This window comes from Balaenoptera borealis (assembly GCF_965194805.1).
Source record: "Balaenoptera borealis genome assembly, chromosome: 1".
Lineage (NCBI taxonomy): Eukaryota > Metazoa > Chordata > Mammalia > Artiodactyla > Balaenopteridae > Balaenoptera > Balaenoptera borealis.
Window position 1 is genome coordinate 148055737 of NC_138860.1, and position 24315 is coordinate 148080051.

The 24315-nt window shown below is 57.0% G+C and overlaps 1 protein-coding gene across 1 annotated transcript; it reads right to left on the reverse strand.

The window, feature by feature from the left end:
* Positions 1–364: 364 nt before the first annotated feature.
* Positions 365–23411, reverse strand: PCSK9 (proprotein convertase subtilisin/kexin type 9). The gene is made up of 12 exons (XM_082357343.1): positions 22769–23411; positions 19412–19603; positions 16722–16845; positions 12761–12894; positions 12397–12538; positions 9273–9469; positions 7967–8150; positions 7278–7451; positions 6801–6949; positions 5696–5873; positions 3799–3980; positions 365–2272 (listed from the first exon to the last, which is right to left on the reverse strand). The coding sequence occupies exons 1-12, from the start codon at positions 22973–22975 to the stop codon at positions 2054–2056; spliced, it is 2082 nt and encodes a 693-aa protein (XP_082213469.1). The 5' UTR covers positions 22976–23411; the 3' UTR covers positions 365–2053.
* Positions 23412–24315: the final 904 nt, after the last annotated feature.

Below are 24315 nucleotides of genomic sequence, written 5' to 3' on the forward strand. Positions count from 1 at the left end.
GACATAATACTCACTACAGAAGCCTCAGAAACTTGTATAATTAATGTATACCGTTAACATTGACCCTGCACCAAGCCCTGTGCCAGGTGCTGGGAGAGGAGAATGGAAAGGACACGGGCACCCCACGCATCTAGAACATTGTGGGGCAGAAGTTGCCAAGGAGGGGGAGCCCTGGTTGCTGGGGGGACTCGGAAGCGAGAGGAAGATGCTGATTTTATCCCAGGATGGGCACAAGTACTCGAGTACTTGTACTCAAAATACAAACGCTCCTCAAAGGCTTGATTCACTCAACCACCCCACAGACTGTTATCAAGCATCTTGTATAAGCAAGGCCTCATCCTAGACGGTCAAATTCAGGCAAGAGTCATGACAAGTTGTTTTTATTTTAAAAAGTCACTGTATAATAAAAATGCTACAAAACCCAGAATAAATATCTTCAAGTTACAAAAGCAAAACAGAGATCTAGAAAAACTACTTGCTGTAAAAAGGCAACAGAGAGTTGTTGACAAACAGACCAAAAAGATAAATGCGTGCTTGTTTGCTTGGGTGGGGCTGGGGATAGGGGAGCTCAAGGAGGGAGAGTTGCACCTCCCCCTTCTCCCCTTCCCCCTCCATCCCTGCATCCCTCCAAAGGCCTCTCCACTCAGGTCCCTGTGAATCGGCCAGTACCTTTTGCCCAGTTTTCTGTCCTTGCTCACAGGGCTACCCCAGGTCTGTGTTCCCTAATGAGCCTCGGTTATTATAAAGATGGGGGGGCCCAACCTGGTGCAGTAAAAAGAGCCTTGGCTTTAGGGACAAATCTGGGTTTATACCCTGGCACCACCTCACTTCTCGGCTGTGTGAATGGTGGGCACCCACCCCCCCATCTCTGGTTCCCAGTTTCCTCCTGAAGTGGGGATGACACTGTGTACTGTGCAGGGTAGGAGCGAGGACTGGGTGAGAGGGTGGATGGAGCACGTGGGCCTCCGCTGGGAACTGAAGAGTCAGCCCTGGGGTGATGTCCCCCTGCAGGCTGATGCCAGGTGGACTGCAAAGCCGGGACCAGGCCAGGTGAGGGCAGCTGGGAGAAACAAAGGCACGGCCCCGTGACCACCTGGGACACATCTGGCTGCATCCGTCATACCGCTGGTGGGTACAAGAGCTAGGAATTTTGTCAACAAGCTGTCTTCAGGAGGTGAGTCGTAACAGCAGGACTGGGAGGGCCCGTGGAGATCACCGAACTGATGGAGATCTCTCTAAAGAGCAAGGACTTGAACCAAGGAATCTTGGCAGCTGACCCTGGGCTCATGCTTCCAGCCTCAACATCCTCATCTATCCAATGGGTATGAATATAGGCCCTGCCTTTGCCCCAGGGCTACTCTGAAACTCTGTGAGAAGGTGGGTGGAGAAGCCCTTTGGACACTTTGAAATGCTGGCCACATCTGGGGAAGCATCACCCCTCGTCAGTGCCACCCTGCACCCCCAGAGGCATGGAAAACTGATCTCCCACTAATTCAGGAGCCCAACGGGGCATCCCTAAAGCGGGCAGGAGGTGAGGGGCCATCTCCACCTTCCACTTCCCCTGACCAATATTTGGCCCCTTCCAGCCCTCAAGCGCCTCCCTGCCTACCCACAGGAGGATGACCACCTCCCGCATGGAGGCCTGAGGACTGACTGACGGCTCAATAAAAGTAGTTCTACCCACAGTGTTGGCATCTTGGGAGCGGCTGGCAGGAAGCTGAGCACAGCCTGACCAGCGTTAACGGTGGCATGTGGACCCAGCCCCACAGCGAGGGAGTGCCTGCCCGGCACCTGCAGCCCTACCCACTCAGCCCCCCATGCAGCTCAGGCCTGGGAAGGGGTGATCCAGGCCGAGAGCTGGGGTTCTCCCAGGTGGAGAGCCAGCGCACCCCGAGTGCCAGTGCGAGAGCTCCAGAAGCAAGAGGTATCCTCTTCCCTGGGGTCCAGGCTGAGGAAGGGGGAAGGAGGAACCACTTCAAAGCCCAGCCGAGGCCTGGGACCACGGCCCCCAGGCCCTGGCCCCTTCCCCATGCACGCGTCCTGGGCAGGGCGGTCACTGGGCCTCCTGGGGGGCCTGCTCCCCTGAGGGCCGACTCCGGCAGCAGATGGCGACGGCTACGGCGGCCTCCTCGCCCGTCCTGCCTCCTGCTCCGATGTCCCGGCCCCTCACCACACACGTGTTGTCCACCGCGTAGGCCCCCAGGGTGGGGCAGGCCCCGGGGAGGGTCCCGCAGCCGGTCAGTGTCCAGCCTCCCTCGCAGGCCACGGTGACCTGCCAGGGCCAGGGGACGAAAGAAAGCGCACGTATGGCCCGGCACACTGTGAGCCAGGCCGGGAGGGCACAGGCCGAAGTCTGCCACGCCAACACGGACTCCCGGTCTTCCCCCGACACCACGCTCCCCACAGCCCTCCCCATCCCGGCCAGCGGCAAGGCAAAGCCTGGGACGCCCCCCTCCGCGGCTCCCACCACGCCGTCCCTCAGGTCTGCGGGCTCCTCCTTCAGGCCCTAGCGTCCTCCACGCTCCTGCCCTGGCTGAGCCCCCGCCCCCGGGCCTGGACAGTCGCCGTAGCTGTCCACCTGCCTATAGCAGGCCTCCCTGCTTCCGCCCCCTTCCCTGCAGTCTTCGTGGCGCAGCGGCCAGAACGAACCCGCTCACACCCAGGTCAGATACCCGTCCCCCTCCCCCGACCCCAGCCTCAGAACCCTGAGTGGCTCCCAGCTCACTCGAGCAAAAACCAAAGTCCTTACTGTGGCCCTCAGGCCCCGCCTGAACCCTGTCTCTGGTTCCCCGCCTCACTCGGTTCCCACCTCACTGGCCCTCTGGCTGTTCCTGGTGCTCCTTTGCCGCGGCTGTTCCCTCTGCCTGGAACACTGTTCCCTGTCATGTCCCCCACCTTCCTAGTGAGGCCTCTCCTGAACTCCCCCTCCCCATTCTCTTCCCTGCCTTACTTTTCTCCACAGCAACTTCTAAGTACTCTAATATTACTCATTCGTTTACTGTCATCCCACTAGAAAAGACGCCCCAGGAGAACTTGTCAGGTTTGTATCTCCACCGCCTGGAATGGTGCCTGGAATGCCAGAGGCCTCAATACATGCTGAGCAAGTGGACCTGAGACAGCCCTTGCCCTCGAGAAATGCAGCATCCAGACCATGATCACTACGGACTTGCTCTTAAAAACCTCTTCTGAGGCAGGAGAGTGGACTCCCCAGGGCTTCCTTTTAAGAAGCTCCCTGTGGCTTTTAAAAGGAGACTTATAGAGAAGCCGTAGGGAGGTTGCGGTCTGCACTGGCAGTTTCTGAGGGCCTCTCACGCCCCAGTCCCCCAGCGTGCCTCCCTTCTCTGCAAGCCCTTCCTCACCTCGCTGGCCCTGCTTGCCACCCCTCCACCTGCAGCGCTCAGCTCAGGTGTCCCGTCCTCTGGGTCATGGCTGAGTCATCCTCCCAGCAGATGTGTTAAGTGGATTAATCAGTGAATGTGTGTGACTGCTTTTCTTATGCCATATTTACACATATTCTTCCGAAGTGGGGGAAGCATGCCCCAACAGCAAATCTTACTAAGCTGGACAAAAGCAAAAACTGGCCCAGCGACACACACACACACACACACACACACACACACACACGTGCTGTCCACACAGCTGCAAAAGCTGCTGACAGCACCCACCCCACAAGCCACTCCCCAGATATGTGAGGGTATGGTGGTGACACAAACACTGACCCAGAAAAGCTGCACAGGATGGACACGTGCCACCCCACGCGGCGTCCAGCGCCCGTCCCGACCCCCCGAGCCCCTTCACCTTCTCTGCAGGGCCCGGGATCCCGTGCTCCCTGACTTTGCACTCCAGACCCGGCGCGTGACAGCAGGAAGCGTGGATGCTGGCCTCCTTGTGGCCCACACACTGGTCGGGCTGACCCCGTGGCCTCAGCACAGGCCGCCTGGGGGTGCCAAGGTCCTCCACCTCCCAGTGGGAGCTGCAGCCTGGGGAAGAGGAGGGCCGGCTCAAACACCTGGATGCTAAGGGACCCTCTGTCTCTCCTCCCCACCCCATTCAGTCTCCATCTTTTTAGGGTCTGAGTCTGGAGCTGGGAAACCCAGAAACAAGTCTTGGCAGGAAAAAGGCACTACTAGCCTGAGCGACAGGGCTCTTGGGTTCTCAGCTCAACCTTGCTGCTGGCCTGCTGTGTGACCTTAGGAAAGTCATACAACCTCTCTGGACCTCAGTGTCTCAGGGAAAACATCATCTCCTCTCCACCCCGACATGGGGAGGGGGCTCCAAGGCCTGAGATGCTAGACCAGGAAATGGTATTCCTCCCCATAATCCAGCCACCCAGGCAGAAGTTCAGGGGTGAGCTTGATGTCTCTCTGGGAGACATGGGCCTCCCTCCAGAGCTTGAGAGTCAGGCACACCCCCCTGGCTACAAGGCCTCAGAGAGTGTTCCTAGGCTATAGCAAGCCTCAGTTTCCCTCTGTAAAATGAAAAGGGAGGCTGCAAGGGTGAAGTGAGGACATGCACGAGGAGCCCAGCACAGTGTCTGGCACCGGGCAAGGGCTCTGCACGTGTTAGGGTCATGGTCACTGGAATGCCCGTGTGTTAGCTGCATGGCCTTGGGGAAGTCACTCAGCATGTCAGGGTGCAGTTCCCTTCGCTGTAAAGTGGGACTCTTTTGGATGTGCTTCATAGGTAGTGGGTTCTATGACTCCGATGTCTTCGGACTGGCACGTGCCCTGGAGTTCATCTGCTGGGCGTTCCCAAAGGGGAGAGCCATCAGAACACGGTGGACTTCCCACCAAGCCAGGACCCCAATAAGTTGGCCGGTGGCCTGCTGGACCTGTCCCAGCCTCTCCACCTGACTGGGCTCATCTTTCCCCTGCAGAGCCAGCTCCTAACTCGTCACTCGCCCTTGTCACCCTCCTTCTCCTCCTCAAACTTCAGTGGCTCCCCAGTACATACTCGATGAAGAATCAACTCCTGAGCCAGTTATTCCAGGCCCGCTACCTGCCCTCCCCAAACGCTCCCCAGGACATCCCATGCACCCTCCAAGCAGGACAGCTCAGCCCCCTCCTGATTTGAGGGGCACCATCCCTGGATCCCCCACAAGGTCCCCATCTGCGACTTCCTGCTACCTACCCAGGGCATGTTTTTGACACAAGGTAGCCCATCCACAGTTACCTATATCAGAGAATGGATTTTAAAGCAATGGGTGATAACCAGGATAGCTAGCACTTATGTTGTCCTAGCACCAAGCTAAATGCTTAGCACCCGTTATCCTCATTCTATTGCTGAGGCACCTGAGGCACAGAGAAGTTAAGTAACTTGCATAGGTCACACAGCTGACGACTGGCAGAGCCAGGATTAAACCAAGGTCAGCTCCACTTTCGGAGCCACTCCCTAAACTGCTCCTCATGCAATGCGCTGCCTGTGGGGAAATGCCTACGATGCCCCAGGCCTGGTGCTCTAGGCGTTACTCATTTCATAGCAACCCAGTGAAGCAGGAACTGCCACCGCCCCTCTCAGGGAGGAGGAGGCTGAGACGGAGACAGACGAGGTGCCTTCCCAGGGTCCCAGGGATGGAAAGGGTAGCACTGGCCTTCACACCAGGCCATCGGGCTCCAACGTGGGGCCAGCCGCGTGGGGGCAGGTGCACCAGGAGCCAGAGACGCCTCCTCACCCCAGGGTGGGCCCAGCCGCCTACCTGTGAGGACGTGGCCCGGCTGGGGGCAGCGGGCCTGGGTCTGCACTCCGGCCCCAGCTGGCGGAGCCGTGTGGACACGGCAGTTGGCCCGGGGCAGCAGGCAGCACCTGGCAACGGCGTAGACACCCTCACCCCCAAACGCGTTGTGGGCAAGGCAGACGCGCCTGCCCCCTCGGGCCTGAGAGCCAAAGACAGAAACAGGAACCTGCTTTAGAAAAGGCTTCAAAACACAGGATGAGGGGGCTGGAAGGAGCTGACTCGGGCACCTGGTCCCAGCCCCTTGAAACGTCTCCAATGGCCTCGCGAGGGGCCAGCCAGCCCCTGAGGACAAGGAGCTCACTTCCACCCAAGGCAGATGGTTCCGCAGATGGGCAGTTCTGAGTGTTATAAAGTTCTTCTGGACGCTGAGAGTGACTTCAAAATGCAGATACAGGGAAATCTAAGACCCCAGAGCAAGGACCTGGCCTGCTCAGCCCTGCCCCACTCTCAGCCTCTCGCACGTGCACTCACACGCAGGAAGCTGCAGAGTCAAGCACACTCCCAGACACCGGCTCCCAGACAGAAACGCCTGCCCGCCCCTTGTCCTCCTGACCTAGGCACTGCCCTTCCACCAAAACGCTGCGGCCAGATGGCATCTGTGCCAGGCTCTGCAGCCTTCCCATCAAGTCCCCTCTTTCGCTGCTTTGAGAAGATTTCTCAACTGCCAGAACCGTGGAACATCTGAGTGAAGAGGGCCCTGGAGACCACTGCGTCCAGAGGCGGCGAATCCCTGGCACACGTCTGGCCCTCCCCTCCCCCGAGGCGGCGAATCCCTGGCACACGTCTGGCCCTCCCCTCCCCCGAGGCGGCGAATCCCTGGCACACACTCGGCCCTCCCCTCCCCCGAGGCGGGCACGGGAATCCATCCATTCTCATCCTGCAGAGTCTCCCGGGAACCCTCGGTGTTCCTCCCTCCTGCAGCACCCAAACCGCGTGACTGAGATATGCCCCATTCGGCTTTAACTTGCAGACGGGCGCTGGAGTTCAGAGGAGGAAGGGGCTCGGGCAGATCTGGGCCTGGAAGCGAGAACCCCACTTCACGCTCCGACGGGAGGGTACAGGTCACCTCAATGCGCTCGCCCCGCCGCTTCCCGCTCCTGGAGAAGCTAGAGCAGCCCAGCAGCTCCTCGGGGGCAGCGCAGCGGGCCTCGGCCGTGGCCATCCGCGTGGGCCCCGAGTGCGCCGACCACACGGTCCTGCAGAACAGCTGCCCACCTGCAACGAGGCCCTGGGGTGAGGAGGGGTGGCTGGGGAGGGGAGCCTCCGTCAGGGCTCTGCTCACAGAGGGCTCCAGATCTTTGGCTCCTGGTGGGGGAGAGGGGCCTTAAAGAACGTGATCCATTTTCCCATTAAAACAGGTCATGAAAGGCCTTGCAAAGCCCTTCCGGAGCCCGTCCTACTCAATCTCCCCCAGTGTCTAGGAGCCGGTGGCCGAATCCTCCCTCCACAGATGAGGGAGGGACAAGATTGCCCAGGCCACACAGATGCCCTGAGACCTCCCAAGCCCCAGTCTGGATTCTGCCCGCCCTGCCATCCTGCTGACCTGCTCCATAGGTGCTGGGGGGTAGTGTAGCCACCAGGTTGGGGGTCAGCACCCGCTGGTCCTCGGGGAACCAGGCCTCATTGATGACATCTTTGGCAGAGAAACGGATCAGCCTCTGCCTCAGCTCAGCCAGGGTGAGCTCCGGCTCAGCGGTCAGCATCCTAGCCACGATGCCTGGTCGTGGGGCAGGCGGTGAGAGATGGTGGTGGCCTGGCCCTCCTTCCCAACCTGGGACTCCTCTCCTGGTGCACACATGAGCGTGCACACACACACAGACACACCAAGCTGTTCTTTAGAAGTTAAACCACCTGCAATCCTGTGCTAAAAGATGGCCAGAGCAAGACGTACATCCTGCTCTCACACCTCCGAGCCTTGGCAATAGCTGTTTTGTTTGCCAGGTAAACTCTTATTCATCTACCAAACCCCAGATGAAATGTCCCTCCTACAGGAAGTTTTCCCTGACTTTTAGCCTGGTCAGGCACCTCTCCCTTCCACACAGCCCTGGCTACTCCGTTTGTGCACCTGCCTCCCCCATCAGACTGAGCGTCCTTGAGGGCACCATCAGTCTGACTCATCTTTACTCCCCCATACCCAACACAGAGCCTGGCACACGTGGTCCTGGTGCAGACCCTGCCTGCCAAAGGGGCTGTCAGAATCATGATGGCTGAGGCGGTGGGGCAGCTACTCACCAGCCACATGGGCGGCAGCCTGTGACGTCCCACTCTGTGATGTGAAGCAGGTGCTGCAGTCACTGGAGGCACCAATGATGTCGTCCCCTGGGGCAAAGAGGTCCACGCAGCGGCCAAAGTTGGTCCCCAGGACCCCCAGGGTCACCGGCTGGTCCTGGGCATTGGTGGCCCCAACAGTAATGACCTGGAGAGGTGAGGGAATGGATGGCAGAGAGGGGAGCCAAGGAGAGAATGTAGGGAGACTAAGACCTTGCCAACTGGGCTGGCCAACTCCTATATACCTGTTTGGCCCATTCAAATATCCCCTCCTGAGGGAAATCTGACTCTCCAGGCAGAACTCTGGCACTCTCTGCCCCACCCGGCCCTGGTGCTGCCCTCTGTCCCTACCATATGCCAGGCACCATTCCCAAAGTCCCCGAGGTGCTTCCATTCTAGGGAGGGACCCAGACAGTAAACAAACAGTAAACAATGCAAAACATTAGGTGGTTATAAGTGCTAAGGAGAAAAGCAGAGCCGGCAAGGTGGGAAGGACCTGCTGGGTTTTGTCTCCTTTATGCGATTTTAAATTCGGCAGCCAGGTAAGGTTATCCATCAGTGTCAGGCTGACATGTGTGCCTCCCACCTGCCCCCTGACCCCAACACACCCACCCCAGACTATGATGTCCTTGAAGTGGGACGAGATTCCTTCCCCTTGGTCCCCCCGGTGCCCACACCGCCAGTAGGTGCCCTCGCACGTTAGAGAAAAGGACGGGCGTTGGACCTGCTGGGTCAACCTCTCAAGCTGAGAAGCGTCATCTCTGTGCTCATGTAGCTCCCCTGGGACACACCTGGACCCTCAATGCAGGGCCTCAGGGGGCCTTTGGGGGCGGGCGGGGAGGTGGACAGTGGGGAAGCCCTGGGATACTGGCAGGAGAGTGATGCGGGCAAAGCCCCTGGGCCCTTACCGAGTGGACCGGGAGAGGGAGCAGAGGGAGGCCGGGAGAAAGCGGAGGGAGCTCTGGTGTCAATCCAGGGGACAGCAGATGGCCGGAGGCGATGGGATTGGGGAGAAGGGGACGGGGGAGTCACGAGACATTCGGAGGGAGAGGGGCCAGGGCGTGGGGCTGGAGCTGCATTGGGGGAGCGGAGAGTTGAGGCTGGTGCTGTACACAGACTGGGATGGTGGAGGTTCAAGCCCCTCCTCTGCCCAGGCTCGGCCCTGGCCGTCTCCGACACGTCCTTCCAAAGCCAGGCCAGTTCAGGAGCACACCCCATGAAGCCCCCAGGGGCCCACCTGCCACCTTCCCCTCCCTTCGGGAGCACCCACCTCGGGAGCTGAGGCCGGGGAATAGAGACAAGCGTCATCCCTGAAGTTGCCCGCAGCGGCCACCAGCACTGCCCCTGTCCCGGCCAGGTGCTGGCAGGCGGCGTTGAGGGTCGGGCTGTACCCACCAGCCAGGGGCAGCAGCACTACCAACCGCCCCGCCGGCTGGGCCAGCTGGCTTTTCCGAATAAACTCCAGGCCTGAGAAGAAAAAGCCAAGGTCACCCATGGGGAGGCACGCTCCCCCTCCCCACCCCCGCCCCCAAGGCCCCCGTGAGGGTTAATTTTACATGTAGACTTGGCAAGGCTACAGGTGTTTGCTCAGACATAGGTCTAAGTGTTGCTGTGAAAGTACTTTGTGGATGTGATTAATGTTTACATCAGTACTTTGAGTAAAGCAGATTACCCTCCATAATGGGGGTGGGCCTCGTCCAATCAGTTGAAGGTCTTGAGAGAAAAGATGGAGGTCCCCCAAGGAGGAAGGAAACCTGTGTGCACACTGCCTTCAGACTCAAGACGGTGGCATCAACTCCTGCCAGAATTTCCAGCCTGCCAGCCTGCCCTGCAGATTTCAGCCAGCCCCACAATATGTGAGCCAATTCCTTAAGATAAATCGCCCACTATGTGGTATATGTATGTATTTATAAATATAAATATACACACACATCCTATTGGTTCTGTGTCTCTGGACAACCCTGACTAATACACATGGGAAGCATGTTAACAACAGCAGCACTTGTAAAACCAGTCAACTCCCGAGCACTTATACGCACCAGGTTCCTTCTAAGTGCCTGACTATAGGAATTTACACAATCCTCACAGTAACCTTACTATTATTTTCCCTTTCCAGGAAACGGAGGCACCAAGAGGATAAGTAAGATTCTCAGAGGAACAGGAGGGGCCCCCTTTGCCCTGCCTCTGACCTTCACAAGCCTCGTTGCCATCCTCTGAGGGCTGGTGTACAGTAATCGTTCCCCACCACACACACACACACACACACACACACACACACACTCCAGTGAGTCCTCACTGCCCACTCGCAGCTGTGGGCCCTGCCCTCCCACGTGTGAAAGGGGACACTGCTGCTGGGACTGTGTCGAGGATCAAAAGACTCCTCGCCCTGGAGCTGGAGCGGGGGATGGGGGGGGAGTTGATAACCCTGCCCCCACGGGGGGTGTCATGCCTTGACCCCAGCTGCACTCCCCCGCCCCAGAGCCGAGTGTGCAGCCTGGAGCCCAGGTCCAGTGGAGACCTGGGTTCTAACACCAGCTCTGGCCCCCATGTGCCAGGGGACCAGGAGCTGACAGCTTCTCCTCTCAGGCTCCGGCTCCTGCTCCGTCAGATGAGGGTGTGGCCGGCTGACCTCTCAGAACCTTCTGGATCTGGGCCTCTGGGAGGTCCCCGGGGCTGCAGCAGAGGTGGGAGTTGGGGTCCCATAGCCAGGCTCCTCTTAGGAGGAGACAGCTGCCCCTCACACCAGGAGGGGCAGAGCGGAAGTAGGAGTGGAGGTGAGGAATAAGCACGATTACAGCTGCCATTTATTAACCACCTGCTCGGACACTTTACCTCAACAATCTGCTTACAGAGGAGACCGGCGGTGACCACGAAAGTAAAAGCTACTGTTCGTGGAGCCCCTGCTCTGCTCCAGGTAATGTGCTAGGGGCCCTTCCCAAAGTGGGGACCTCTTCTTCCCCGGGAAACCCTCCAAGCCTAGGGTGCCAGGCCTGTGGAAGGCCTTTCAGGGCACAAGCAGGCCTCCCCTCCTCTGCACACTGACCTTTGGGAATTGGCCTGCTGAGCTGAGGTCAGTGGATAAAGGGGTGGGACAGGAAGGAAGGGTCACCTGATAGGGCAGGGGATTATTGATTCTTGCCTTTAAAACCGAACATCAAAACCTGTGCTCTAGGGCTTCCCTGGTGGCACAGTGGTTAAGAATCCTCCTGCCAATGCAGGGAACACAGGTTCAAGCCCTGGTCCGGGAAGATCCCATATGCCGCGGAGCAACTAAACCCACGTGCCACAACTACTGAGCCTGTGCTCTAGAGCCCAAGTGCCACAACTACTGAAGTCCATGCACCTAGAGCCCGTGCTCCACAACAAGAGAAGCCACCGCAATGAGAAGCCTGGACACCGCAGCGAAGAATAGCCCCCACTCGTGGCAACTAGAGAAAGCCCGCGCACAGCAATGAAGACCCAATGCAGCCAAAAATTAATAAATTAATTAAACAAACAAAAACCTGTGCACTAAACTGCAAAGAATCAGGGCAGAGCTCACTCACAAGGCAGGCGCCACCAGCCCTTCCCAGCCCTTCAAAAAGGCCTATGGCTGCCTCTGCCAGCTCAGAGGCCAGCGTCTGACACAGGGGTCTGGGCGCTTGCAGTGGAGGTCAAACTCAGAGCCGGCACCTTCCCCAGCGAGGTCACTGGCTCTGACTGTGTGACCCTGGGCAAGTCACTTCCCCTCTCTGGGCTGATTTTCTCAACTGTTTAACAGGCTCACAATACCACCCTCAGGGTATGGAGTACAAAGTCCTTTGCTCAAGGTCTGGCCACAGGAGGGACTCAGTAAGTGAGAATTCCCACCCTCTTCTCTGTCCACAGGCCTCCCTGGGTCCTAGCTCTAAGCTGGACCTTGCCAGAGGTGACTGGATGGAGAAACCTGCAAGAGTCTGGAAAAAGTCTTCTGCCAGTTCCTCTACCAGGTCTACCCAACCAGGGCTCCAATCAGTCATGAGAAGGAGTGAGTCCCCCAGTGTTAAGCAGAAGATGGAGAAAGTTTGCTTATATCACCTCGAGGGTACATCCAAATCCAAAGTAACATGACAAAAGACGCAACTATTTTAAAAGATTTGGAAAGGGGAGCAGTGTGAAACTGTAGAAAGACCACTGACTAGGGGTCAAAGCTGCAGGACCTGCCTGGGCTGAGCCCTGCCCCTCTCTGGGCCTCAGTTTCTCCATCGGCACTCATGGCCCCTGGGGGCCCTGCCCACTCTGACACTCTGGGACTCTGCCTCTGGGGCAGAGGCTGCCTTGGTCTCCTCGGTCAGGAGTCAGTTCTCTCTGGGCTGAAGCCCCGTCCCATGCCAGGTCTGGATGCAGAGACCAGCACATCCGGAGCCATCACTCACCTGTGAGTGTGCTGCTCACCGTGCCCTTCCCTTGGCAGTTGAGCACACGCAGGCTGCGCAGGCTGGCGCCCTTGGCCACGCCGGCATCCCGGCCACTGACGACCCCAGCCAAGTGGGTGCCATGGCTGTCACACTTGTTCGCCTGCTCGACCAATACAAGACCCGAGTGAGAAAGCTCATCCACCCTGTAATAATATCAGTGAGTGACCGGACAGACGTCCCCACCCACAACTGATGGCAGGGCAGGGGCAGTGACAGCTGGGGAGGCCAGCAGGGGTGCAGCTGTGGCACTCCGCGGGTGGCATCACCTCCAGGTCGGGGATGAGGGACGGGGGCAGCCCTCCCGCCTGAGGGACATGCTCACCTGTCTGTGGAAGCGTGTCCCATCCTCCTCGGGCACGTTCTCGAAGTCAGTGACTACCACCCTGCCCTCAATTTCCCGGTGGCCACTTTGGATACTGGTGTCTAAGAGATATACCTCCACCAGGCCACCTCCAGCTTTCCAAGGTGAGGTTTGTTCGAAAGGAAAGAATAACCATGTGGTTAACGTAATAGTTAACACATATAAATTGTTTACCATGTCTCAAGCACTGCTCTAAGCACCTTACATATGTCAACTCAGAAAATCCTCTCCAGGTACATACTTTTATATCTTTATATCACAAACAAGGAATGTGAGGCACAGAGAGGGTAAGTAACTGTCCACGGTCACACAGCTGGTGATGGTGGAACCAGCAAGAGAACCAAGTAGTCTGGCTCCATAATATTAATATTAATATGAAATAACAATGTGAACACTCGAAACTAATAAATACAATGGAAAAAACTATGCCAAGCCCCTACTTAAAATTTTTCACAGCTCCCCAAACCTGAGACCACAGAATTTAAAGAGAGAACAGGATTTGACAAGTAAAAGGAGAATAACAGGTCTGTATGGCCGTCTGAGCAGGTCCGCTCATTTCACAGAGAGGAAACTGAGGCTCAAGGAGGATGCGTGGATCTGGGCCTCCTGGCTCCAAGCCCATGCTTTCTCCACTCCACCAGCTGCCAGGACGGCTCAACGGTGGCTGGTTCCAACTGACACAAGTTACAGGCTCAGAGAAAACAGCAGTATTGGAATTTCTCCAAAAGCCTACCACCTACACTTCATCATTTCTAGTTGGGTCAGTTCAGATTCTCCAGGAGGCAGGCACCAAGATGGGACGAGACCTGCAGGGGACTTCCTGGGGAGATGCCTACACGGGACAAAGGTGGAGGGGGCAGGAGGAAGCAGGGAGAACCTGCAGGTGTGACACCTGTGGAAGGAGAGGAAGGAGAGGGTCAAGCAGGCAGAGCCCCAGACTGCAGCACTGCTCTCGGAAGCCTCAGAGGCCTTGGCTCCGTCCTCGTACCCCCATGCAAGGTGGGACCGCTGTTGTCCCATGTCGCAGAGGGGAAAAGGGGCCTCAAGAGGAGTTATCACTAAGGGCAAAGGGACCTGCGAGTGGCCTCTTACAGCCTCTGATTCAGTGCAGGGAGCTCTGCAGCCTCTGGCAGGTGGGCGCCCAGTCCTCCTGCATCCCTCCAGAGCAGGGAGCTTTCTCTCTCCCACAGGACAGCTCCTGCCATGCCTAGAAGCTCGGAAGGCAGCCAAGTTCTCCTTCTCATCTCTGCCCAGGAGGCCCCTGACCCTGACCCTCTTGCCTCTTTCCCGCAGGCCACACCCCTTCCTGCCTCAGGGCCTCTGTCCTTGTTCGTTTCTCTGCTTGGACATGCTCCCCTTGGTGGGGCTAATGATACCCACTGCAGGGCTTGGCTGAGTGTCACTTCCTCCAGGAAGCCTTTCCTGACTCCATGCTCACAGCTGTCTAGACTCCTTCGTAGCTCCTACCCCATCCAGACTACCTGGTGTCATGTAGCTATCTGTGTAAGCAATGGATTAGCCTTCTTCATGCACTAGAAGCTCTGGGGCGGGGCGCGGGCAGAGACCAAGTCCATCTTGTTGGTCTTTGTGTCCCCAGCACCTAGCACAGTGCCTGGAGCACAGTGGCTACTCGAGAACTCACTGTGGCATGGAAGGAGAGGAGGGGGAGGGCTGAAATGACAGCACTCTCACTCTATACCAGACACGGATGGAGGCTCGCTACAGCATAAAGAGCATTAACCCCAACACAGCCCCCCAGATAGGACTGTCATCACCTCCCGTTTTTGCAGAGGAACCTGAGGCTCATTCAAGCTCACGCAGCTTGAAAATGCTGAAGTCTGGGTTTGAGCATGGCAGTTGTCTCCAGAGCCTGCTCGTCAGCCCTTTGCCAGGTGGCCTCTCTGTGAAGGAAGGGTCTGCTCCTGGCCGGGTGCGCCACTCTCCACTCACATGCATGGTGCCCACTCTGCCCCACTCCGACCCAACAGCCCCCGGGGGGCCTCGTCCAGCCAAGCCCTTCTGTGACTCCTGATGGACTCCACATTCCTGTCTTCCATCCCCACCACCTCTCACAGCCACTGGGAGCAGGAGGAGGGTAAGGCAATCCATGGGCATCCCAGTGGGGAAGGAAAGGATCGCACGTCTGCTTCTGGCCTGGGGGAAGGCAGTGGGTCCAACGGTCACCCCAAAAAACGTATGTCCACATTCGAGCCCCTAGGACCTATGATCATGACCTTATCTGGCAAAAGGGTCTTTGCAGATGTGATTAAATTAATGACCTCCAAATGAAATCATCCTGGATTATCCTGATGGGCCTTAAATCCATTGATGTGTCCTCATAAAAAAACAGAAGAGGAGAGATACACGGAGAAGATCATATGAAGGAGGTATGGACAGGAGTGATGCAGCCACAGCCAAGGAACGCTGCAGTCACCAGAAGCTGGAAGGGGCAAGGGAAGATGCTCCCCTAGAGCCTTTGGGAGGAGCTTGGCCCACTGACACTTTTATTTCCGACTGGAGAGTACATTTCTATTGTTTTAAGCCACCGGGTTTGTGGTACTTTGTTAGGGCAGCCCTAGGAAACTAATTTAGGGGCTGTGGCCTTCTCTCTCTCCTGCTTGGCTTGGGGTCCCCCGGAACCCCCTGCACAGGATTCCCTCCCCATTCCCCACACTAGCCGGCTCCGGGAGGTCCCTGAGGCACAGATGTGGAAGGTGGGGTCTCTAGGGTCTCTGCCTAGAGAGGAGCAGCCTGGGGTGGGGAGAGGCAGGCTCTTCCTGCCAAGGGCACCCCCTCCCTGGCCACAGGCTGCCCAGACCGGTCAGCACACCCTGCCTGACCAGGCCCCGCACCTCTGCCACTGTCAACCCTGGGGTGATGCGCCACACTTCCTACTAATCTCCCATCCTGGCCACGAGCCCTGGGAGGCCCCAGGTCTACCATCTGTCACGATGACAGCAACTCAGAACCCGCCTAGCCTTTCAGTTCCCAAAGCATTTGCACATCCTTCACCTCACTGGAGCCTCACTACACCCTGTGAGGACAGGATGGGGTTACTGTGCCCATTTTACAGACGAGGAAGGGGAGGATCAGAGAGGGAAACGGCTTCCCGAGACCCCACGTGAACCAGCAAAGGGCGGAGGCTGAACTCACCCCCAGGTCTGGCTGAGTCCCGGAGCAGCACTGCGTTGTCTTTCCGCTGAGCTCCAGACCTCATGCTGTGGCTCCTCAGACTCCACACGGCCCAACCACAGCCCCTGATCTCCCCAAACCAGCTGTCCTTCCCTTCTTCCCCAGCTCAATAAATGGCACCTCCACCCACCTACAAGGCCCTGCCCAAACCCAGGCCGCTTTCCTTGGTCTCTCCTCCTCCTCCTGGCCAGGCCACCCCACGCAGAGGGAAGAGTGGGAGGAGAGGCCTGGAGGGGACACACAGAGTAGCCCACGCAGGGAACCCCAGGAAGCCTAGCGATGCTGAAGGGAGGCGGAGCAGGGCAAGGCGGGAGACCAGAAACCAGGAGGGGGCGTGGCAAACAGGGCTTATCTGTCCCGTTATGGGGTCCAGTCCTGTCCTCAAGGCACTGGGATCACCCAGACCTGTGGGCCTTAGGGGATGTCAAGGTCAGGATTACCCTCTCCCCACCTGAGTGCAGCCTGATGGGCCAAATGGCAAGAAAAGGCAAACGTGAACTTTTAGAAGGTGGGAGAGGGGCTCATTTAAAAAAAAAGACTTCTGCATTGTACCTGGGGCAGAAGGAAGGCAGGGCATGGGGGCTGGATTGGGTGGAATGGGACAGAAAAGGGGTCAGCGGAGTGTACTGAGCTCTAACGCCCCTGGGAGGTGAGGACCGTCGGCAGGGAGGAGAGAGCGGCACGTGGCCTCAGCTCGGATGGAGAGGCGCAGGGAGCATGGGGCCCTTACTAGGAGCGTGGTGTTCATCCGCCTGGCGCCGCGCAGAGAGAATCCGCTCCAGGTTCCACGGGATGCTCTGGGCAAAGACGAAGGAGTCCTCCTCGATGTACTGGACGTGGGGCAACGCCAGGGCCTGCAGAAGGCAGAGAGGTGGGGCTCGGCTTCAAAAGCCGTTTGGCTGACAGCAGCCATAGCCACAGCCCTTCACCCACCTGATCAAGCCTGTCCCGAATCACACGCCAGTCACACACCTGTCCCCTCCTGGTGTGCGGTTTCCTCGCTCAGGTTGGGGAGCCCAGCACCCGCCAGCACGGAGGATGCCTTTTAGGAAGGATTCTGAATTTGACATGCCATCTGGGGAGCTAGGCAGTGCCCAGGCCCCGGGGAAGGCTGGACCTGGACTCCATGCCCAAATCATGATGCCCTCACTGGCCATTCTGTTTCCCCCAGATCCGTTCCCGCCGTTCTCCACCCTGCAAGGCGTTGGGAGGCTGACCCTGCAGACTGCAGCACCCAGGCCTCCTTGCAGTGACTTCTGGCTGGGATCAGCCAGAGGGAGGCCCAGCAGGAGTTTTGGGGGATGAGAGGGTGTCTTCACTCCCTCTCTGTTTTGGTGCAAGCTTCCCACAGTGGCTGCATCCTTTGGTGACCACGGGTCCCCCGGGGCAGCCCCTGCTCCACAGCTCCAGCTCCCACCTGGCAGAGAAGACACTATTCCCTCTCCTCGCCCATCAGCTTGTCACAGCAACTCATCCCTGGGTGCCTCAGTGTCCCTGTGGGCTTCCTTAACCTGTCCACACCTCCGTGAGTTTCTGTGCTTAGCATCTACTTAAATACTTGACGATCTCATTTAGTCCTTATAAAGAACCGTTCCTATTTTCATGCCAGCTTACAGGTAGGGGACTGAGACTCAGGGGGTGAAGAAAATTGCCCAAGGTTAGACAAACTAGTAAGGGTATGTGAACCCAGGCTGGCGCGATGCCAAAGCCCAGCTCTTGAGGGCACATGTCTGTGGCCTGCAGCTCAGCAGTGTCTCCCCTCTGAGAAGCTGCCTGGCCTTCGGGGCTCATGCGTGCCATCTGGCTCTGTGGGCATCTGATTCCTTCCCCCGCACTGTGCTGGGCCTATCATCCCCCAGTTAACTGACTGGCCATCACTTCTCAGTCTCTCTTTCTGAACTGTGAGCTCAAGGGAAAGGGCTGGTGGTCCATCCTCATGTCTGTAGCACACAGTAGGTGCTCATTAAATATGTGATGAGCAGACTGATTGAAGGCCTTAACCTGATGCTTCCCCTATTAGACTAAGGGATTGGACCCTGTCTAATCCATGTCATTGTCCCCACAGGACTTAACACACTGTAGTTGTTCAGCCACCGTATGCTGAATGGAATGAAACTATGCAGTAGTAGTACAGTGGAGCGAGGAGGCCTGGGCCTAAATTCCCGTTCTGCCAGTTATGTGTTGTGTGACCTCGGGCAAGACCCTGTCCCGCTCTGGGTCTCAGTGTCTGCAGGAGGCTATGAAGCACCCCAGCCACGCGGAGAATCAGTGTGAAAATGGGAACCATGTGTTCTCATCAAGTTAGGAGGACAGGGGAGGGGGGCGGGTTGGGAGGAAGGGAGCAGAGGCTAAAACAAGGAAAGGGTTGTTTTTTTGTTTTGGTTTTTTTTTTAAAGGTGCATTTGCCAAATTCTTTTCTGCCTTTTTTTTTTTTTAATTATTATTTATTTATTTATTTATTTATTTATTTTTTTGGCTGTGTTGGGTCTTCGTTTCTGCGTGAGGGCTTCCCCCAGTTGCGGCAAGTGGGGGCCACTCTTCATCGCGGTGCGCGGGCCTCTCACTATTGTGGCCTCTCTTGTTGCAGAGCACAGGCTCCAGACGCGCAGACTCAGTAGCTGTGGCCCATGGGCCTAGCCGCTCCGCGGCATGTGGGATCCTCCCAGACCAGAGCTCGAACCCGTGTCCCCTGCACTAGCAGGCAGATTCTCAACCACTGCACCACCAGGGAAGCCCTCTTCTGCCTTTTTATTAAAGCTACAAATCTTACATCCCTCAACTCGCTTCAAGTGGAGCCCCCTTTCGCAGGGAACCTTGCCAGGAAAGGTTTTTAAGATATGCATTTAAAGCACTAGGGCCAGGATGAGGAGAAGGGAGGCCAGAAGTCCTCAACTACCCATGTCTGTTCTGCCCCTGCACCAAAGAGGTGACGTCAGGGTCGGGCTGGAGGGGGAACAGCCTCCCTGTCCTACAGGAGGAACCTTCTGAAGAGCATCAGTTTCAAAGGAATTTTGGATCCTTGAGTCATGTTTTTATAAAATGACTCTGGCCCCACTAATGTCATAGGGCCTTGTTCCTGTAGGGTTCTCATAGGCATCAAGTTCACCAACACAAAGAGAGCTAGAAGACAGACCACTGGGTCTGATCCCAGCTCTGCCTCTGGCTGTCTGTGTGGTCCCTTCTGAACCTTGGTCTCCTCATCTTCCAGATGAAGATGAAGTACCATTGAGGTATGGCCAGGCTGGAAGGGCATCCCGTACTGAAGGCCAGGAGCCACTGTGCTTGGTACTCAGTAAGCGCTCTGTGAACATTTGCTGCCTCCTGATGGTCAGCCATGGGCACACCCAGGACAGTCCCCTGTGTGCATGCGGCAGCCCAGCCCTTTCTGGAAGTAGTGCCCCGCCCAGAGACGGAGCTCACCAGCTCCAGCAGATCGCCGCTCATCTTCACCAGGAAGCCGGGGAGAAGGTCGTGGAAGACGTGCAGGATCTTGGTGAGGTAGCCACGGTGGGCGGCCTGGGTCTGCAGGCGGCGGGCGGTGCGCTCCGTCTGCGAGCGGTGGGTCTCTTCCTTTAGCACCACCATGTAGGTGCCTGGCAACCTCCAGGCGTCCTGGCCCCCAGCGAGGAGGAGTGACATGATGACATTAAAAAAAGAAGGATGCTATGAGTGCTTCATCCACCTATGCTTACAAGTTGGAATTACAGCAAAAGAAACTCCATAGAGTATAGGAAGTATAAAGAGAAGTCACCAAATTAGGACCCCCAAACCACATAGAAGCCAACTATTAGTATTAACCTAACATATACCACACTTTCAAACTCGACAGTCAGGCAAAAACAGGAACCATGGGCCACAGTCAACACCAGGTTCTCCTCTGCACCTGCACCTAGTTTTCTGTGGGGCCGACCAAGGCCTGGCCACCCTTGGAGGCCCTGCCTGAAGGCCACTTCCTCCTGAAGACCTTCTTAATTACACCTCCCTTCCCCGTGTCTCAATTTGAAATAATCACTTCCTCCCGGTTCTAGTACCTCCCTGACCCCCTCCGGAGGCAGTCCAAAAACATGGCCTGAATCCCAACCTCAATATTTACTGGCTGTGTGGCCATGGGCAAGTCACTCAACCTCTCTGAACCTCAGATATCTCCTCTGTGGTGTGGGGAACATAATAACTATGGCACAGGCCTGCTGGGAAGGCTAAGAGATGTAGTTGTGTAAAGCATCTAGCAAACAGAAGGGATGATTGAGTGAGCAAAGGCAACACTTCTCACATGGGATAAAAGACTCAAGGCCATGGTCTACAGGAGCAGATTTGTTTGCTCTTAGCTCTTATCTGCTCCCACTGCTCTCAAACAGACACACCTGTACTCAAGAACCTTCAGTGGCTCCCCATAGCCTGACAAAGTCCAAACTCCATGCTCCCCCTTGGTTCCCGCTGCAACCTACCTTTGTAGTCTAATCTCCCACATCTCTGTACGTGCACCAGAGTAGAATACAGTCTACAACCCTTTATCCAAAATCTTAGGGTCAAATGGGTTTCAAGATTCAGAACTTATTTGGACTTTAGAAAGGTAGTAATAGGCAATCAGGGTGCTCAGAGGCGTCTGGAGCAGCATACTGTAATCTATGCAGCGAAATATAGGAATATAAATATTTACATCCGTGGGATAAATTATAAATAATCTCATGTCAGTTCAGGTCAGGTTACCACCAAATAAATTACAAGAAACCTTTTGGGTTTCAGAACACTTTACATTTCAGAAGGCAGATAAGGAACTGTGCACATGTGCTCCCTATTCTCCACCTCTGGCTTTCCCAGGTCTGAGCTTTTGTTCATGCTACCCCCTTCACCTAGAATAAAATTCCCCTGCCACTTTTATTTAAACTCCTATTTATGCTTCAAAGGCCCATCTAAAATGCCCTCAGCTAAATGAAAATCTAATGAATTGGGAGGACACTTTGTGCACTGGAAGGAGACTTGCCCTAGAAGCCTAGTTCTAATGCATCGGGGGGTGAAACCCCTCTCTCTGGGTCTCAGTTTCTCATGAATAAAATAAAAGGATTGGTCTAAAATCTTTCTCTGCCCGCCAAAAATATTTTCATTATAAATTCAATCTCTACAAAATATCCATTGAAGGAATGAATAAATGAACTTCTGGAGGTTCTTGTTCCAAACTTCCGCTGGGGAAGAAATACCCTCAAGCGCCTGGTTTAAGTGGTTGTCTGGCCTCTGCTTACTCACCTCTCAGGATGGGGTATTCACTACTTCTAGAATAGTTATTTGGGGGCAGTGGTGACTTGAAACGCCCTTTCTCATCCTTGTCACAACCCATCAACATCCTTCTAGAAGGTGAAAGGCTCAGGGAACAAGGAAGAAGGAGCTAGGAGCTGAGTAAACTTCACTCTTCTGTGGGAGCCAGACTGAAGAAGAGAGGTCCCTCCCCTCCTGCCACTAACACAGGACACAGGCAACACTAAGGGCCTGACACCCCTCTGCACCCAGCACACTCAGGCAGAGGAGCTGGGGCAGAAGCGCAGGCCAGATGTCCATTAGCCTAGAACTTCCCCTCTGCCCCAGGAGCTGCAGTTTGGAGCAAAAAGGGCATCACTGGGAGGTTACACTGCAGCCAGGTAAATAGCTACCTCCTACAGTGCTCTCTTCACTGGCTCACATGGTGGGGAGGTCACTCACGTGGGCAACAGAGCCCCTTTCCCTTCATTCCTCCATCTGCCCAGCACTGACTCTTCACAACAAACCCTCGGGAAGGACTGTCACCTCCCTTCTAAAGATAAGGAAAATGGAGGCTCGGAGGTTAAGTGACTTGCCAAGCACCACTCAGCTAGTGAGTGATGGAGCCAGGATTCAACCCCAGAGCTGACTCCAAGCCCGGTAGCAGGACCTCAGTTGAGCCCTGGGAAGGTTAAAATTGGAGGGAAGCAGCAGTCCCAACCCTGGGCAGGAGCTCCCATAGCCCAGTGGCCAGGTGCTGGCCTTGATCTTCAGGAAACTCGCCCCACCCACTCTGTACAGGCGTGGGTGGGCTGCGGCTACCAGGCTCCTTCCTTCCCGAGAGCACCAACAAGCCCTTCCCAGACGAGCCCAAGGACCCCAACGGGCCTGGAGAATAACTCCGTCCCTTCCCCTTCAGTTTTGCTCTTTTCTTCAGCTGAAAAAGATGCAATACTAGAATGTGAGTTTTGTGGCATGAAGAAATTGCCTCCCGCCACTATCATTCATTCGCCTTCTCTCCCGCTCCACTCCTGTCACAGCAGCGCCGTCTCGTCCCAAGACCCCCAAGCCCACACCCTCCCACACTCCCCACACACACTCTGCGCTACCCAGATTTCCCGATCCGCGTCAGGACGCATAATAATATCTCCTCTCTGCCCGGGGCCGTTCTAAGCACGTTTCGGGCACTAGCGCCTTGACCCACCCGAGCCTCAGTGGTGAGGCACGTCCAGGATCTGAGCAGGCGATCCTGGAGGTGCTCTGCTCGTCCTAGCTGGCGCCTACCAGTCTCCGAGCCCCGCGCATCTTTCCCCCGCAGAGCGCACCCCAAAGAGCCGCCGTGCGCGTTCTCCCCGCCACCGCGCCCGCAGTCCCCAAGATCCGCGCCAAGCCCGTCCTCGGGTGAGCAGAGGCCCCCCACCCCCAGTGACTTTCTCTCCAGCCCCTCCCTTCCGGGGTGGGGGGTGGGGCGCTGAGGCCAGAGAGGATATGGCCACCGCCCGGGTCCCCGCGCGGGTTCGCCCCCGCCTCCCATCGCGGCGTCCGCACCTTTGCGCAGCGGTGGAAGGTGGCGGTGGCCACGTTCTGGGCCGTGTCAGCCGAGCTGTCCTCCTCCGACCGGAAGGCGAGCACCAGCTCCTCGTAGTCGCCGTCTTCGTCCTCCTGCGCGCGGGCGCCCGCGGGTCCCAGCAGCAGCAGCAGCAGGAGCAGCAGCAGCGGCGGCCACCACGGCCGCCGGGAGCTGCCCGTACCCATCGTGGGGACAGGAGAGGTTTGCGTCGGGCGGGGGGAGCCGGGGGCAGCGCGCGGGCCAGGCCCGCAGCGCCTGTGCCTCGCGGCGGGGAGCTCGATGCGAGCGCGGGACTCGGGCCCCGGCGGGGACGCGCGCCGGGCCGGGCTCTAGGCCTCCGGCTTGGGGGCTGCGCCGAGGAGAGGCTTGCCGGCCCCGGGCCGTCTCACTGCCTGGCTCGCCCCTCCTGGCTCGGACCCGACCTGAGCCTGAGCCCTCCTGCAGCCGCGCGCGCCTCGACGCCGCGGGGGAAACCTTCCGGGGTGTGGGTGCGCGACGCCCAGGGTCCAGGAGATCACGCCACCTGAGCCCTATCGGATGATCCTACCTGATTAAATATTAACGGAGCCCCCGGACTGAAGGATCGGGTTTCGGCCTCGTTCCCCTCCCCACCCCCACCCCCACCCCCACCCCCAAACGGCGTCAGATTACGCTCAGAGAGAGGACAAAATCCCAAATCTTAATTGGGCTGGAAGGCTGTTCCCGCGCTCCCGAGACGCCTTCTCCCCGCCCCTCAACCCGAGCCCTGCGAGCTGTGCCAGGCACCAAGTTCGGCTGAGCCCACCTCATCAAGCGTTTCTGGGCTCTGCCTTGGCACTGGCCAGCCACCCTCCTCGCCTACCCCCTGAACGATGTTAAACCACTCCGTCCGGGTCCTCCTCCTCGCCGCCGCCGCCGCCAGTGACTGCGGACCCCTCGCTGCCCCCAGCCCCCAAGTCTTTCCGCAGGTCTGAGTGTGCCATCCTTCTAAACTCAGCCCCGACCCTTCTCGGGCCTCTGCCCCTTGTGCACCCGGCACACCCACCTCACCAACTAACCACCCCTTGAAGTCCTGTTGCTTTTGACTTCCAGCCAGCGCTAATCAAACATTTCAAGGGATTTATTCTACAAATATTTCTGTTTTTAATCTGCAGAGATATCATACGTGTACATTCAAGAATTCCATTGTAGGGACTTCCCTGGCCATCCAGTGGTTAAGACTTCGCCTTCCAGTGCAGGGGGTGTGGGTTCGATCCCTGATCGGGGAGCTAAGATCCCACATGCCCTGCGGCCAAAAAACCAAAACATAAAACAGAAGCAATATTGTAACAAATTCAATAAAGACTTTAAAAACGGTCCACATCAAAAAAAAATCTAGAAAAAAAAAAAAAAAGAATTCCACTGTAGCACAAGGTCAGTGTTCCAAACGTTTCGGTTTGCAGATTCTGTTTATACACCATGTCCAAGAACATGACGAGGGTCTGGTGAACAGCTACTGTCTGCGGGAGGATGTGGAGGCCAGCAGCCCCAGACCTTGGGGTTGATG